This window comes from Anabrus simplex, chromosome 1 (genome assembly GCF_040414725.1).
Source record: "Anabrus simplex isolate iqAnaSimp1 chromosome 1, ASM4041472v1, whole genome shotgun sequence".
Taxonomy (NCBI): Eukaryota; Metazoa; Arthropoda; class Insecta; order Orthoptera; family Tettigoniidae; genus Anabrus; species Anabrus simplex.
Genome location: NC_090265.1, coordinates 1,007,291,765 through 1,007,310,686, shown reverse-complemented (window position 1 = coordinate 1,007,310,686; position 18,922 = coordinate 1,007,291,765). Strand labels below are relative to the sequence as shown.

Sequence of the window (18,922 nt, the reverse complement as noted above, 5' to 3'; positions counted from 1 at the left end):
TCTTTTTTGGTTCCACTCAATTTGTTCAATTGCCTAGTTGTTCTTCCTCTTAAAACAAAAATTACCACCACTGTTAATTACAATCATTCGAAGAGAGATCTCTCTATGAAACTTGAACAGCCGGGTTGAATGGCTCAGACGGTTGAGGCGCTGGCCTTCTGACCCCAACGTGGCATGTTCGATCCTGGTTCAGTCCGGTGGTATTTGAAGGTGCTCAAATACGTCAGCCTCATGTCGGTAGATTTAATGGCACGTAAAAGAAATCCTGCGAGACTAAATTCCGGCATCTCGGGGTCTCCGAAAACCGTATAAGAGTAGTTAGTGGGACGTAAAGCAAATAGCATTATTATAATTATTATTATTATTATTATTATTATTATTATTATTATTATTATTATTATTATTATTATTATTATTATTATTATTATTATTATTATGAAACTTGAACAGTCCCACGACATAGTCCCCAGCATTGAGTAAACCTTCGCAAGAGATGTGGAAGGTGTAGTATTCCTGTAGCACTGCCTGTTCTCTGAATGCTGCAATGGAGTGGTCTGTCACCTGCAGAACTTTGGAGAGAGTTTGGAAGTGGATGCACAAAGCTGTTCCTTCATTTTCGATATCAGATAAAAATCACAGGGTGATTGCCAGGAAGTATGGGGGATGATAAAGCACTTCCCAGCCCTGATGGGCATATAAATTAGCCACCAGGTGCGTAACATGCCCTGCAAAATAATGAAAGGTGTCTACAAAAAAGTGCTGTCACTTCTTGCACTATGCTGATCGCAGGTGATGTTCTAAAAATGAAAAGTAATACTGCATTTTTACGATCTGTCATCTGGATATTGTATGCATAAAGATAACGTCATCACAGCCATATACCAGATTCACCATTGCCTTCACATTACTGGGATTCTGATGTACTTTTGGATTTATTGGGTACCTGTAACGATGCCATTTGTTCATTTGGAGTTTTAGTTTGGGCTCATACAGTCAGGCCTATGACTCGGCCTTCATTATGATATGATGTAAGAAAACCTCCCTTTCATGTTCATAGCATTTGAAGTGTTTTTTCTTTCTTTTTTTTTTTTTTTGTGACACCGTTGTCATTTCTGCAGTTCTGTCAAATATTTCGGAGTCTATCACGATGCAGTATTTCTCATACCAAGGTGGTCTTTCAGGATATAAAATGCAGTCTCAGGCAGTATGCCTGTATCTCAGGCGAACCATCTGCATTGTATCGGTTTCGAGAAACCCACCAACTAGCTTCACAGCTTTGTCACCGGCACTAGTTATCAGTCATTGAAGGCTTTGACACACCGTGCCATGGTTGTACAAGACAATGCCGAATCCCCACATGCTTCACAAAGACCTTGACACTGTCGTGCTGTATGGTCATGGATACATTCAGTTTTAATCTAGCTGTGCTGTTCCTGTTTTGATAAAATCTTGTATACTAACTGTTCTTGCACAGCACAACTCGTGCAAAGCGTTGGATGGACAAGTCCATGGGTAGGTTGGGTATGACCTTAACATTTGTATATGCGAGAAACACTGATTCTGTTTCCTGGTGTACTTAAAACAGTGTTGTCACTAATAAACTGCCCCTCATATGTATTAATAGGTCAACATATAGTGTTGTTGATACATCAGAAACTGAAAATGGTATGCAAGCATGAAGTTGGCTCATTGGTGAAACACTGATCCATGTCATATGAAGGAGCAAGGACAAAATCATTTGTTTATAAAATAATAAAAACTGTTGCCTGTTACTCTGTGTTTCAGACTTTACTCCATCATCAGGTGGTAGTCGAGTGAATAATTTAATAAAACTTGTGACTGGTAACAGTTTTAATTATTTTGTAAAGAATTATTGTAACTTTAAAGCTTTTTAGTCTGTCTAAAGCACTATTTATAACACACATATATAACATAGCTGGTAAAAGAAATCCCTCACAACTAATAAACATTCAGTCACAGACAAGGCCTACTTAAAATCATGGTTATGTAAAAAATAACTTGTTTTACAAGTAATTTCAATTTATCCAAGAATTTGCAAAGAAAGCTATGGAAATGTGTACATATGCAGAACTGGATAAGGTCATGCTGGAGTGGTTTCAACAGAATAAAGTTATAGGTGTGCTGCTATCTGGTGCACTAGGCACCATAAAAGCCCTTTTTCCCTCCAAAGCATTAGGAGTTAGGGAAGTTTTTAATGCATCATTTGGAATCATATCATCATGGAATCCAGAAGATTACTATCCAAGGAGAATGTAACACACATGCCTCTGATTTTTGTTTTGAGTTCAAGGAATAAATAACCTCGAAAAATTCATAACTGGAGCAAATTAATAAAGCAGATGAAGCAGGGGGTTGTTTTGTAAGTGTTTTCCATCAAAGTGCTTTTGAGACATATTGCACCAGACTTCAAATATACTGTATATATATCAAGGGAGCAGATCTACACAAATTGTCAGAAAATTTCTTTAACGAAAAAGCCTGGATGAATTGTTCAATTTTTCAAACATATTTCAGTGAAAAGAGTTCAGTGGAGGAAGCCTTTTACTGAATTTATTTGTATTACAAGCAGGGGCAGTGGGTGGTATTGTTGCAGTGTTGCACAGCACTCTATAATTATACACTTCATTTGTCTTTTCTTCTAATTTTTTAGTTTAATAAACCTAACATATATTCTTAAATATGTTAAAATCAACCATGTTTGGTTGTTTGATGTACTAATGCTTTGTAATGGACCAATAGATTATGCTGGCTTACAATCAAATTGGGGGTTTGCTTTCCTATGGCAACCCCCAAGGAGACAACTCGGGGCAATATGGTTTCAGCAGCGACAAGCCTAAGTCTGTGTAGTATCGGGTAGCTTGCTCGCCAGTATCGATCCGTGGGTGTTGCAGGAGACCAGCAAGCCTGCTATTGAGAAACAATTCCGTTGATATTTCTGTAAGCTTCTCATTTAAAAAATGTGACATTGAAAATTTTGTGCAACACCCAGCTTCAGATACCACCAGCTATCACTGATTACAGGTTGACTATGGTCGATGCTGTTTATAAGTATTGATAAAGACATTCACACTAGTTTTCTCTAGCATATAAATAATGTATCATATGTCTATCCGTCTTTCACTTTCATGCTGTAAAGTTAGACCTGTGAACAGATCAATGCAAGGAGAATTTTTTTGTAAACTTGGTCACGTCGCACTAAATACTGATGTAGATGTTGATTCCCATAGGGAACCTACAATATTTGTCCTGAATGAGTAAATTTATAATACCAATATAATGGTCTGTTATTGGACATTATAAATTTTCCAGCTAACTCATTCTTGGTTGCCTGCGTTTCGCCCTCGTGTGCTAAGTTAGGCTCGTCAGTTGGGACTTAGCACACCACCCAACACGCAAGGCTAGTGCATACCGTGGAGGCCACTGCATAGGCTATTTGAAGCCACCAGCAGTGCCAATGCACTATGAGAGCTATGTCTCATTTCCAAAAATAGATGCCTGCCTGGCCATCAAATGATGTAGATGTTGATTCCCATAGGGAGCCTAACTTAGCACACGAGGGCGAAACGCAGGCAACCAAGAATGAGTTAGCTGGAAAATTTATAATGTCCAATAACGGACCATTATATTGGCACTAAATACTGTTGATTGCATGCAACACTTGGTGAATTATGTGAGTTTTTCTTAATTTTCTCAGATAAGTGATATCTTGGGATAAAATAAATATAAATGTTCAAAATTGTCCACCTTATCTTTTGTATTACCTATCTGGTATTCACTGGTTTTTGAACTTACCATCATCACTTTAGTATTGACAAGCTGAATTTGGTACAATACTTCTTGGATTTCTGATGCACACAGTTGCTGGTTATTGTATAAGCAGTTACTCTTAACACTATAGTTCCATTTTTATGAGTTTTGACTTGACAGTTAACTGGAAGACAGACATTGATGCCAAATTGTTATGAGTACAAACAGCTGATTCACAACACACAACACGAACGGAAATGTATATACTCGAAAATAAGTCCAGAATCAATTACTCTTTGTAGCAACATGCATAACCCACATAAGATTAACAATAACACATAACATATTTAGGATAAGGCTATAAGATAAAAACAGATCAACACGCGAACATGTAAAATGCAAGAAAATGAAATTTCTACTCTCCGTCTAGAACAGCTCGCGTTGCTAATAGATTCGATTCCTCCTAAGGAAGGCAAAAAATCATGCAAAGGGAATACACCACTAATTTCCGATTCACTATCGGCACTGTCATCGTTTGTTGAAATTTCACTCTTGCTTGACCGTAATGAGATAATAACGTCCTCAACATAATCGTCTGCGATACTTTCCCTCTCCCAAGCTTCACTTATCTCGGATTGTCTCTCGCAACCTGCACTTACATGGCCTGTGGCTTCCTAAAGAAGTCTTTCAACTTCCGAAACTGTGAAGAGTCGGTTTTTCGCAGCTACATAATCCTTCAATTGGGCTCAAATCAATTGTATGGCATTAAAGTGGCAAAGGTATGGTGGAAGGCGAACAACTTTATGCCCATGCCTCCTTGCTATTTTTTCCACCACGTAAACTGTATACTAGTGCTAGTTTTGTTTCACAACATGCATGAAATTCTCCGTTCCTCACGTCATCGCTAACCAAAATATAGCTCCTTCAACCACTCAATCAACTCATTATTTCTAGCTGCCATTGTTGGTGCTTTGTCAAGAGTGACCAAGTGAACTGAGAAAGACCGTGAAAAGAACTGAGCAGAATACAACACACAGCTGATAGTACGTGGTTACAGTAAACAAACAGATCGACAACACTGGTAACTGGAACTAGGGTTTAACACGCTCTGTCAGAGCGATCGGCTGCCTATGATTGGCTGTTTATTAATTCACTTAGCCTCTGCCAAAAGGCAGTGCTCAAATGTCAAGTCGAAACTCATAAGAAATGAACTATAATTATGTTATTGAAATAGTCTTTGCTTGCTAAAATTTGAGAAACACGAAGGAGTTTTCAACTGTTATTTATGTATATGTAACTATTAACTGTGGGTTTATACTATATTTAAATGTAAATACTGTGTGTGAAAATATAAGACTTTTATTTTTAATTAATTGATAAACTTAAGATTATTCATTTAACTTTTATTATTATTGCCTACCATCTGTGATAGGGAGTATTTCCTGTAGATGATAAATAACTCTCTTAAGTAATATTTTACTGGTTATTAACTTTGTTTTCTCTGCTCTTATTTTTGTTATCTTTTCCTCCCCTCAGAGTTGTTGCTCTCTGTACAGAACTGGAGTTGTTTGACTTCAGTGGTTGTGATTACGTCTCGGAGCTAACCATTAATGCTGCTAAAGATGCTGTTAAATTACGGACAAACAATGTGAAACTCACTTTAATTGTAGGGGGTGAGTTGATGCATATTCTTTTCTTTATATTATTATGACTTTGGGTTTGCTTTTATTGCATGTTATTAATGTAGAGTGACATTGCGTATTAGTATCTTCTGTGGAGGTAGTGGGAAAACTTCACAAGAATGACTATTATTATGATTATTATTATTATTATTATTATTATTATTATTATTATTATTATTATTATTATTATTATTATTATTAAGACTAATGTTTGTGTAATGTTTGTGTTTTGCACCTTGTTACTCTGATTACTATAGGTTTATTTATAGATTGTCATTTTTGCAGACAGGGAGCGTTGCTGTGGACATTAGAAAATGCGAGTGTTAAGTGGAGAAAGCGGAACATTTCCAACATATCTTCTCTTTGAGTTCGGTAGAGGGGTGAAGGTGGCTAGAAAGATTTGTGTCAGGTATGAGGACGATGCTTACATTGGGCAAACAGGCCGTAATTTCGTAGTAAGATATCAAGAACATATCAATGCTGAAAAACATAGGAAGTACTTGGCCATGAGTCTTCATATGACCGAATATAAACACAGTTTTACATCAATAGAAAGGGACTTGACCATTCTACGAACGTTAAACAAAGGCAAATTAATGAATATTCTTGAAAATATCTATATTGAGATTGATCAGAAACGAAATCCCAGCCAGAATATTAACGAAATCATGGAAAATATCTATATATTATTAGAAGAGGCTACCAAATTAGACTCGTCTAGAAAAACCACAAAAAGGATCCCAAAAAACAACTAACACACCTCCTTCCGATTAGCTCCACCCTACACAATATTCCCCCTACTTTTCCTTCCGTTTCCTCTAGCCTATCACAGCGCCACTCCTCAGTTAGCTCCACCCTATACAACATTTCACCCGCTTTCCTCAATTCACCTACCTCTCCTTCCGATATTTCCCGCCCACCGCAAGTGCCTCACACATGTATTATCTGCGCACTTTTTATCGATATATTTCCGTCCGGGGTGAGGAGGGAGCTCTCGCGGTACCAGTAGTACTGCCAACTGAATGAAAATGAAATCTGAATTGAATCGATAATATGATCAATCGATATGAATTTTGCAAAACCTTTGTTATCTTAAGCCAACAACTGTGTCACACACACATTATATAACATTTCTCGATGCGAATCTTATTCCTAGAGTGAATTCTATAGTTTGGCTTTGCTGTGTAAATAACAATAGTACTAGTACGTAAAGTGTACGCCAGATGTCGCACAGCGATGCATAAGCCATTCATAGTTTGTGTTTCAAAGGTTACCAGAACGAATCTCGAAGATTGCCGAGGTCGACCAATTCACCACTAGGGTGTAAATATATCCAGAAAAGGCGCGCAGATAATACACAGAACTCAATCTGTTAACGACATGGCGTAAGGGAGGACGTCAAATACGACACGATCGACTATAAGGTAATCAACTCCATTATCCTTTTATTCTCACGAACATATATTTTTACAAGGTTTTCTCCTTTAAAATATCCTCCTTTTTACTTATTCTCTTCTCATTTCAGACTCATTTTAATAATCCAACTGCAACTCAACTTCAACTACGATTGTTTCATCAAGTGTTCCCCCGATAACTATACGTTAAGAAAATTTGTGTATCTCTAATTTTATTTTCAAGATTAACAAATATACAAGTCTCCAACATAAAAAAGAACCTTATCGCCGATTTTACTTCGTCACTTGGACACCGACTTGTTGAAATTTTAACCAACATGAATGAACATTTTATTTTATCATCATAACCATCATATGTGTTTTAATTTTTGTGCCATTTTGTCAAAATCTTTTAGCTATTTTATCATCATAAGTATCACATGTGTTTCAGTTGTCTTGCCATTTTGTCAAATCTTTTAGCTGAAGATGTTCCATAATCGGAAGGAAACATGTCCTAGAGATTACGCTGGTTTATATCATTTAATTAATAAAACTATTATATAGAAATTGATAAGTATTGGAAGTTGGGAACCTACTTATAACTTAACCTTAGTTGTGTTGAGCCAATATGGGATAAATGTGAGATTTATAATCTGTAATTTAGCCAACCAGGCAAAAAAACCAAAAAAACAATCAAATTCCTATTTGAACTTAAAGATTAAAATGTCAAAAATTGGCAAAGACATAAATTTCCTAAAACAGTGTTTACATCAAAAACTCGTTCCTAAATTCAGTGCAGAGAAAACCTTGTACAACAAAATGGCATAAATCTACTCAAGAAAAAACTAACAACTTATGGATTAAAAATGAAATTATGTTTCTATACAGAAAAAAGTCTTTTTTAAACTCTAAGTTATATAATGCTCATCTAGGAGTTTCCTCCCTTATGGCCCCTATCGAATGGGATTCCTTTTTGAAATATGGTTATACTAAAATTCAAAACATCTCGGATAAGAAGCAAGAAGCCTTGAACAAAAAAACTTTACAATCTTACTCTAAATCAAAAAAGTATAAATCAGTCAAAAGAATCCTCCATTAACATTGAACCCAATTCAATCTTTCACCCTCCAACTAAGAATCTAACTGACAAAGAGTTACAGATTATCAACAAAGGACCCAAACATAAATTTTTTTTGTTTTTTTTTTGTTAGGGGCCTTACGTCGCACCGACACAGATAGGTCTTATGGCGATGATGGGATAGGAAAGGCCTAGGAGTTGGAAGGAAGCAGCCATGGCCTTAATTAGGGTACAGCCCCAGCATTTGCCTGGTGTGAAAATGGGAAACCATGGAAAACCATCTTCAGGGCTGCCGATATTGGGATTCGAACCTACTATCTCCCGGTTGCAAGCTCACAGCCGCGCGCCTCTACGCGCACGGCCAACTCGCCCGGTCCAAACATAATTGGTCTAATCCATACAACCAAGAGCAATACATAACAACCATTGCTGAAGTAGAACAAGTCATAGCTCAGCTTCCAATAGATCAACAACTTGAAACTAAATTCGAAGTCAAAAATAAACTTCAAGAATTATTTAAAGATCAGAAAGTTAACACAGTTTACCTTCTACAGACATCAAAGGCTTAAAACAAAAAATTAAAGTTAATGACCTTCTCAGATAATACCTTCACAAAAAAAACTAAAACAAATACTTAAAAACATTAATTTCATCCTTAATGAGAATTAAATATCAAGCCTAATTAATATGAATCCAAGACTACCAACAGCAAGAGCTTTGCCTAAGATACACAAACCTGACATACCCATAAGACCAATCATTGACTTCAAAAACACCCCCATCTACAAAACCTCTAAATTTATCAATAGCTTTCTAAAAAAGTACTATACGTTCCAAAACAGAACCACAATCAGTAATTCAATTGAATTTTGTAAAATTGTTAAGAACACTAAATTAAAACCATCTTTCACCTTGAACTCATTCGACGTTACTAATATGTATTCTACCATCCCCACGAAAGAAACTCTAAATATAATTAAGAACAACTTAAGGACATATAGGAAACTTAGTAACCATGAAATAGAAGAATTTATGTTACTCCTAGAATTCACACTTAACAATAATTACTTTCCTTCAGTAACACAGTATATCAACAAAGTGGTCTCCCTATGGGATCTCCAGCGTCAGGTATCCTTGCTGAAATATACATGGATCACTTAGAAAAACATAAAATTTTAAATGACGAAAAAGGTATCATTATCTGGCTAAGGTTTGTCGATGACATCTTTGCAAATATAGATGAACAAATCAATAGTAGCACTAATTTATTAGACCAAATCAATAGTTTAGACCATTTCATAAAATTTACGTTAGAAACTGAGAACAATAAAAAACTAAATTTCCTTGATTTAACAGTCGAAAGGAAAGAAGAAAAATTATCCTTTACAATCTTTAGAAAACCGACTCAAACGATAAATACCATACAAAAAGATTTGTACCATCCTGAGGCACATAAAAGGAGTTCCTTTTTAAGCATGTTAAATAGAGCCTTGAACATTCCCTTCTCCAAAAACGATTTCCAAAAAGAAATTACAGTTACGAAATAGCGACAAGCAATGGATACACAAAACACTACATAGATAGATTAATGAATAAAATGAAGAATAAACCTCAAACGCAGCTGGTAAAAGAACATAAAAAGAAAAATTTCACTCCTTTTACTTATAGTAATGGGAATATTTACCAGATTACTAATATTTTTAAGAAACTCAATTTTAAAATTGCACTAATAACAACAATCAACATTTAATTTTCAATCACCAAAGCATTGCAAGTAATAACAAATATTTAAATTCAGGGATATATAGGCTTAAATGCTCAAATTGTGCCAATTCTTATATTGGGCAAACAGACCGTAATTTCTTAGTAAGATGTCAAGAACATATCAATGCTGAAAAGCATAGGAAGTACTCGGCCATGAGATCGAATACAAAACACAGTTTTACATCAATAGAAAGGGACTTGACCATTCTATGAACGTTAAACAAAGGCGAATTAATGAATATTCTTGAGAATATCTATATTGAGATTGATCAGAAACGAAATCCCAGCCAGAATATTAACGAAATCATGGAAAATATCAGTATATTATTGGAAGAGGCTACCAAATTAGACTCGTCTAGAAAAACCATCAAAAAGGATCCCAAAAAACAACTAACACACCTCCTTCCGATTAGCTCCACCCTACACAATATTCCCCCTACTTTTCCTTCCGTTTCCTCTAGCCTATCACAGCGCCACTCCTCAGTTAGCTCCACCCTACACAACATTTCACCTGCTTTCCTCACTTCACCTACCTCTCCTTCCGATATTTCCCGCCCACCGCAAGTGCCTCACACACATACACCGAACTCAGTTTGTTAACAATATGTCATAAGGGAGGACGTCAAATACGGCACGATTGACTATAAGGTAATCAACTCCATTATCCTTTTAATCTCACGCACATATAATTTTACAAGGTTTTCTCCTTTAAAATATCCTCCTTTTTTACTCATTCTCTTCTCGTTTCGGACTCAATAATCCAACTGCAACTCAACTTCAACTACGGTTGTTTTATCAAGAGTTCCCCCGATAACTATACGTTAAGAAAATCTTGTATATCTCTAATTTATCTTCAAGATTAACACATATACACGTCTCCAACATAAAAAAGAACCTTATCGCCGATTTTACTTCGTCACTTGGACACTGACTTGTTGAAATTTTAACTAACATGAATGAACATTTTATTTTATCATAACTATCATATGTGTTTTAATTTTCATGCCATTTTGTCAAAATCTTTTAGCTATTTTATCATAACTATCACAGGTGTTTAATTGTCTTGCCATTTTGTCAAATCTTTTAGCTGAAGATCTTCCATAATCGGAACGAAACATGTCCTAGAGATTACGCTGGTTTATATCATGTAATTAATAAAACTATTATATAGAAATTGTTAAGTATTGGAAGGTGGGAACCTACTTAACCTTAGAAGAAAATGGTTTCCTTGTTTTAAGGTGGGTCATTTTGATGCGACACTCCATGTTCAGGAAGACCTTCGGGGTCTGATGAAGACCCTTTAAACACCTTAATCCACAATCATCCATAGTAGTGTACTTCAAGAATTGGCAGATGTGATGGACCATGACCATTCAACAATCGTGCAACATTTGCATTCAATAGGCTCAGAAATCTGGTATATGGCTACTGCATGTTCTAAGCTAAAACCACTAAAATCAGCGGTTGCCCATATGTGCATCTTTGCTTGCTCGTCATCGATTGGCTCATGACCAATATCGACCTTTCCTATCCAATATCAGTACAGATGACAAAAAATGGCACATTTATGCTAACCTAAGAAAAAGAGAGGAATTGCTGTGCTCTTAAAAAAACAAACAAAAAACCCATCTGGTAGGACAGACAGGGTGTGCTGTACTATGAATTGCTTCTCTGAGGAGTAACCATCACTGCCAACATTTATTGTCACCAACTGAGATTTCTTGTGGGTGCAATCCAAAAATGACCCAACAATACTGTGTGAAGTGATGTTACTGTACGATAACACTCGTCTACACTCTGCCAACTTGACAGAAAATTCAATCCAGGTGTTGGGTTGGAAAGTTATTCCACATTTTCTTTATTCACCAGATCCTTATGCCGTCAGATTTTCACCTTTTCCACTCTCTGACGAACATCCTTCGAGGAACTTCCTTTCGAGATGAAAATTGTTTGAAGACTTCTTAAACTCAAAACCAGAAAATTTCTACAGGCATGAAATCGATAAACTGCTCCAGCATTGGCAGTCTTCTGTAGATACTGAAGGAGAATATATGGTTGATGATTAACTTCTATCTTATGTGTTTAATAAACTTACGAAAATTCACTGCTGACTTGTGCACCAACCCAATATAATGTGATTGTGGAGGAGCTGCTTTTACTGGCTTTGATATCCCGCTATATACAGAACACAATGGCAGTGGTGGTTTTAACACATTCCAGTCTAAGTGCAAGAATACCCTACTGTGGGAAACATTAAGTTCCAGTCATGCTGTTAGCATAGCCCGTAGTATGCTTTTACAAGGTAATATAAAATCAGGAATAAATTGTGTTGTATACGATTCCATGAAACTTCAGTTGGGGATGTTTGTTGCTAGATAGCAGCTCTACTGTTCAAATGAAATGAATAGAAATTATTAGTATGACGACTCCCTCTAAATCACCTGTTAGCAGGCACGTCGTGAATGTTCTCGCTACCTGCAGCCCTGCTGTCAATCTAAAGGCAAGTTGGCATGCGTTTTATCCACTTACAGCAGAAGTGTGTAAACATTTTCTGATCTATTTCAGTAGTCGTAAATGCGCAAAATATCTGGCTTTAACATTTTGTGGACTAAATAGTGAAAAATATTAAGTATTTGAGAAGTAGGGCGTATACTTTGACATCTATTCAGATTACTACTGCATGTGAATATGCCTTAATATGTCCCTGGTTTCAAGCCGAGTTACGATAAACAATTAAATTGAAAACAAGAAATAAAGTGGTTCAACCTATTCAATACAAGGAAAACAAGAAATGTAATGTTACATTCTTATTTGATTAAAAGTGGTACAGGTTTCAACCATTATTCTGGGTCATCATCAGCCAATTAAATAAAAATATAAAACAATGCATCATCAGCCGTACCCTCACGCCTAAAAGACAAAGATCAGTATCCTGATTGTTTTGGTCAAAATGTTATATAGAGAAATGTGAGTATTATAAAAATATGTGAACTTGCATGATGATGACCCAGAATAGTGGTCGAAACCGGTACCGCTTTTTATCAAATAAGAATGTAAAATTACATTTCTTTTTTTCCTTGTATTGAACAGGTTAAACCACTTTATTTCTTGTTTTCAATTTAATTGTGATACAGTTCAATACGGAACCTTTTGAAATTTCTATCTTTAAAATTACGACAAACAGTCAAATTAATTTTTTTTTTCACTCCCAAATGATCCCACTCTATTCTCCAAAATGCCAAAATCATTGATTATTACTGGCACAACTCGGGAAGAAATTCCCGGCAAGCCTACCGTTACATGTTATAAATTTCTTGACTGGTCCGTATTGAAATGTACATTAGTTTAAAAATGTTACAAAAGTTTGAGATCAACCTATTCAATACAGTTGAGTTCTTAATTTTAAGATTTACATCTTGTTATACTAATTTGACGGGACATGTTTCGCCCATTGTATGGGCATCATTAGCTGTACCCTCACGCCAAATACAGTAGAGACAATACGCAACACTTCCAGATTTAGCCTTGTTAAAATGGGAGACAAGTCGCAAGTGGCGTGACCTGAAAATTCGCACTAAATTCAAATATCAATGGAAATGTATATACGGAAATGGATAAATAAATTACGTCCAGAAAGAAAGTGTTACTAAGATATTAACTTCAAAGTTGCTAAAGCAATTCTGGATAAATGAAGAATTATTTAACAGGTTATTATTTAAAGACTGAAATTAGACATATAATCAAGATGTGAAATGGACTGCTCTGAAAGGGCTTGATCTTTCATTTATTCATTACTTTTTTAGCTTTAGCAATCCTGCCTGAACGTTCACGGCTAGATTTGTCTTTTTTCTCATTTAAGAGCATTGTATCATCACATCAAAACACTTGTCAACAAAAATATTGGCACATTCCTTACACACATGATTCATTGAATTTACATCTAAGAGCTGGGCAATTTTCCTTTTAGCTTGAAGCCTACTACATCTATAAATTTAGCCTCAAAAACATTCAAACTTTCCCTATAAGCAATACTTGCCATAATGCCATTACATTAGGGTAAAGCAAATTTGCATCATATTGTTTCAACAAAATATGTACATTTCTTAAATCACCCGTATTTTCTTCAGGGCTTAACAACGCATTACAGCATTCCAAATGGGGTAACTTGGAACACAACCAACCACACACACATATGCATATGTATTTTCCTGAATTAAATCAAACCCACAGATCACACCTACAACACCACATCGGTTTTGAAGGTTAACTGCTGCACTGTACAATAAAATAAGCTTATTATATTTTAAGCCAGTTAAAATGTGGGTCGCGCAGGTCAGAAGTTTAGGAAGTATTATGAAAATCTCTTTGTAACTGGAAGAATATATATGCAAACACAATATTTACATATATTTTCTTGTCACGAGGGAAATGGAAGAAAGACCGCAAATTCTTCTGCACTTCATAGTTATTGCTGCCAAACACAGCACATATCTTTCCACTCATATTGAGAGGAGATATAAAGGAATGACATACGCTACTATTTACTTATGTAATCTTAATGCAAACTTATAAATAACGCCCAAAAACTTCACAAACACATGTGCTCTAATGACAGAATCGGTAACTCTCAGGTCACTCCGCTAGATGGAGCTCTAATCCCTGTCCCTCGATATTTCACAGTGTGCCGGGTATTGTCTCTACTGTATTTGCTCACGCATAAAAGACAAAGATCAGGATCCTGATTGTTTTGGTCAAAATGTTATATAGAGAAATGTATTATAAAAATATGTGAACTTGTATGAGTTCTTGAATGACAATTTATACAATTAAAACTTCTATAAAAAATGTTTACGAGAAAAATAAATAATGTTGGTGCAATTTTACACTAATAATTTAAAACACTTTATAAAATAGCCAACTAGTCCATATTTACATAAATAATAAGAAAGTATATGGCTAAAGTTGAGGTCTTGAGTTACAGTATCAAAATAAAAGTTGAATCTGGTTAAAGGCAACCCAATTTGAAGTTGTAGAAAAGGTTAAAATGAACCTTAAGTAGCTTAATCATTTAAGATGACTTTGAAACTTTCTTGATGGAAGCTTGTAGTGTTAACATATAGTATGATGCTGTGTTCATGATAGAGTTGTTGGAACTATTAAATTCGTAGTTTATGAAGTGAGTCCACAGTGTTCTTATTTTTGTTGAAGAAGTAATGAAAGGTTCACAACTGAATGTTGTGGTGTAAATCTCTACCAGATAGTGATTATTTTCTCTTTTACTGATAGTCAAATGGGAACGTTCTTGCTTGTTGGCTGTGGCTTGAAAGGTAGAAATAACTATTGAGGGATGTGTGAAGAATCTGTAATGAAAAGAGGGTAAAAGGATTTGAAGTTCAGAGAGAGAAGACTGCTTACCCTCTCGATTTTTATGGTGTGAACTGGTTGCCTTTGTGGTGTCAGAATGAGTGACATTTGCATTTCTTGTATTGTATCTGTGTGGAATTGAGAGAGGGGTGTGTGGTGGAGGAGATGGGCGGAGCATTAAGCTTACGCGCTGTTGGCTGTGGAAGATTAGCAGGGGCGGGCATGGAGGGAGTTACCTATAAGGGGAAGGCGGGAACTTTTTTGGAAGATAGTTTAAGATTTTTAACAATTTTGTTTAGATTTGGATTTGAAGATTGTAATAAATTGGGTAAAATCTCGTATAAATGATTTTTTTACTTCAACTGGATCATTGAGATTTAGGTTTTTGTTGTAGTATTCATCTAGATGTATGTAAATGTTTTCTAATTCGTTCATTAATTTCCCTTTGCCCACTATTTTAATGATTGTAAGGTCCTGTTTGATAGTTGTGAAATGATGACCTGTATCTTTCATATGAGAACTCATGACTGAGAACTTGTTGTGTGTATTGGCATTATAGTGCTTCTGATATCTAGTAAAGAAGCTCCGGCCTGTTTGCCCATTGTACAAAGTTTAACATTGCGTGCATTTGAGCAATATACGCCTGAACTTGAATAGATGCTACTGTTTGAGTTGAGTGTGTTGTGAGTGAAAACCAGGTTACGGTTGGCGTTTGTTGTCTTAAAGGCAATGTGTTGTTTTTTTTTTTTAAGGGGGTTTGTTACTTGGTAAATGCTTGGATTATTGTAGGTGAAAGTGGCGAACTTAGATTTTTTGGGATTATCAGGGGTGCGGTTTGTTGCTAGTTTATATTTGATCTTGTTAATTATTCGGTAACTATTTCTGTTTTAAAACCATTAAATTTTTCTAAATTCTTAATATAATTGATTTCTGTTTGTAGGTTCTTAGGTGATAAAGAGATTTTTAGGGCTCTGTAAATTAAACTGTAGAAGGTGGCATGTTTATGGGAGTTAGGGTGTACTGATGAATTTTTAATTGTTAGTGGGGTGTGGGTAGGTTTTCTGAAAATTTGGAAATCAGATGTGTTCTTATCGCGTGTTACAGTAATGTGTAAAATGTTGATGGATCCATTGACCTTGTCATCCTTGGTGAACTTAATATTTTGATCGAGGGTGTTTAAAAAAATCTAAAATTATTTTCATTGTTATTGTTAAGATTATTATTGATTATTGCGAAAGTATCATCTACGTACCTAGCCACAGGCTGAGTCCTTTTATTTTTGAAGTTATTTTGTGGTGTTCTAACGAGTCCATGTATATGTCAGCCAAGATGCCTGACAAAGGTTCTTGGTGATACATTTTGCCGTTGAAAGTGAAATAGTTGTTCTTTAATACAAAGTTCAGAATCTTGATAAATTCATCTGTTTTGAGAGTGCTAAGATTACTATGTTTACTGTTTCTTTTGTCGGCTTGTTAGAATACATGTTCGTAATATCATAGAAGCACATAATGTGGTTAGGTAGTAGGGTGAATATCTTTAAAATATCACAAAAGTCAACTGAGTTCTTTAAAGGAGATTTGTTGTTAAAACTATAGCGTGTTTCGAGAAAATGGTGAATGTATTTTGAGGTCTTATAAGTTAGGCTATTTCTGCAATTAATTATGGGACACATGGGCGTGTCTTTCTTGTGTAGCTTAGGTAAAGCTCTGGCTGTGTGGATATTAGGGGTCATGTTGAATAGCTTTTGCTGCTCTTGTTCATTGAGTAAAAAAGTTGAATTCTTTATTAGTGTTTTCAAATTTTGGTTGAATTCTAGTAGTAGGGTCTTTATTTACTATTGAAAATATCCCATCTGCAAAAAAGCTTTCTGGTTTTGTAATATATTCGTTCCTGTCTAATAATACGGTGGTCCCTCCTTTGTCCACTTTGGTTACTATGTTGTTGTTTTAATTGTATAAATTGTCATTTAAGAACTCTACAAGTTCATATTTTTATAATACTCACATTTCTCTATATAACATTTTGAACAAAGCAATCAGGATCCTGATCTTTGTTTCTTAGGCGTGAGGGTACGGCTGATGATGCCCATACAATGGGCAAAACATGTCCCATCAAATTAGTATAACAAGATGTAAATCTTAATTTTAAGAACTCGACTGTATTGAATAGGTTGATCTCAATAAACTTTTGTAACATTTTTAAACTAAAGTTTACCTTTGATCAGCCATCATTATCCATTTGGGAGATGAACCAATAGCTTCTTTCAGCAATCCAGAAGTGAGTGTAATTCATAACTTCTGTAGATGTACTATTGAACATGCAAGCAAAGTAACCGACTGTGCAGCATGTTGGTTCAATGCAAAACAATCCAGAGGAGGAAAAAGGCAGTCTGCTTTCAGCCCTAACAGGTCCATAAAAACATAGCAAATCATCCAACTATCTCATTTACCTATCAAATGAATTATTATTGATATCTTCTCATGTAGAGGAAGTTGTGAGAAATGTTAGTGTACTAGGATCATTATGGGGAGAAATATTTTAAGAATGCCTACACAGCTTAACTTTAATTACTGTTTCTTATGGACTAAGTCTAAGTTGCTGTAGACCGAGCTCGATAGCTGCAGTCGCTTAAGTGCAGCCAGTATCCAGTATTTGGAAGATAGTGGGTCGAACCCCACTGTCGGCAGCCCTGAAGATGGTTTTCCGTGGTTTCCTATTTTCACACCAGGCAAATGCCACGGCCGCTTCCTTCCCATTCCTAGCCCTTTCCTGTCCCATCGTCGCCATAAGACCTAACTGTATCGATGCGACGTAAAGCAGCTAGCAAAAAAAAAAAGTTGCTATAGTGGACTTGCCCAGCACTTGGTTCCAAAAGTTATTTTCCACTACATAAGATGCAGATTATATTTAAGAATAAAAGGAGTACTGGCAATGAAAGAAATGTGAGTTTGTACAACCTGCAGAACATACTCTGAAAATGTCCAAGGTGTCCAGTTAACTGACTGCCAGGGTGAAGTGCTAGCAAGATTCACAATTAAGTTGAGCATTTTAACATTTAAATTAAGTGGTTACGTAGCAATTACATGTTCATGGCGTGTATTTATGATAATCATGTGGCAGCCTGCAGAGGTTTAATGTGTTGATATTACGTAGTATATACACTAAACAGTTGACAATTAGTTTTTCAAGGTTATATCTCCTAACTGCAGCTGAGTTTGATTTCGTGGTGAACTGAAATAATGCTTAGCTGAACTAGGCCCAAATGTTTGAGATATTAAGTTACTGATGAACCCAATTCTGAAATAATGTCCTTACATCATAACTAACTGTAAAATTTTTCCTATGTATTTTTTCACAGGTTTTCAAAACAAGGAACACTATATCTTATTCTGCATCAGTAAACAGATTGCACAGTCCTGAACCACCACAATAATGAATACACTGATTTAAATCATTTATTTAAACTAAAAATTCCAAATTGTCTCATCAAATCCCATTTACAAACACATGTTCAGAGTCAGCTGATGACTATAGAGCTACACCAGCACTGCATAGTGAAGAAAGAGGAGCATTTCCATCTTACATGATTATCTCTGACATTACGCTCCAAATATCGCAGTGCTAGCTAGATTCAAGTGAAATTTGGACAGTTTACATGATTATAGTTTTTTGATATAAATGGTATGGTCTGGCCTCTGTAACCTATAATGTTCTTTGTTTTTACAACAAAAATATGTATAACATCCTTTTGTTTATCTTTTTTGTTTTGAGAAAAAAACTGTCTTTTCTTAAGTAGGAAAATAACCTGTGCAAGCTGTTTGCCATTTAGGCCTATATACCAAATTAATGTTGAAAGTCAACGAATCTCGTGC

At 35.6% G+C, this 18,922-nt stretch overlaps 1 protein-coding gene across 3 annotated transcripts in view; it reads left to right on the top strand.

The window, feature by feature from the left end:
* The window catches only part of LOC136857887 (F-box/LRR-repeat protein 20), a 201,344-nt gene that overhangs the window by 162,726 nt on the left and 19,696 nt on the right, over positions 1-18,922 (top strand). For all 3 annotated transcript variants that reach the window (XM_067136925.2, XM_067136924.2, XM_067136923.2), the window contains one exon: positions 5,305-5,441. In XM_067136925.2, the coding sequence (XP_066993026.1) occupies positions 5,305-5,441 (137 nt within the window). The remainder of the gene's footprint in view (positions 1-5,304; positions 5,442-18,922) is intronic.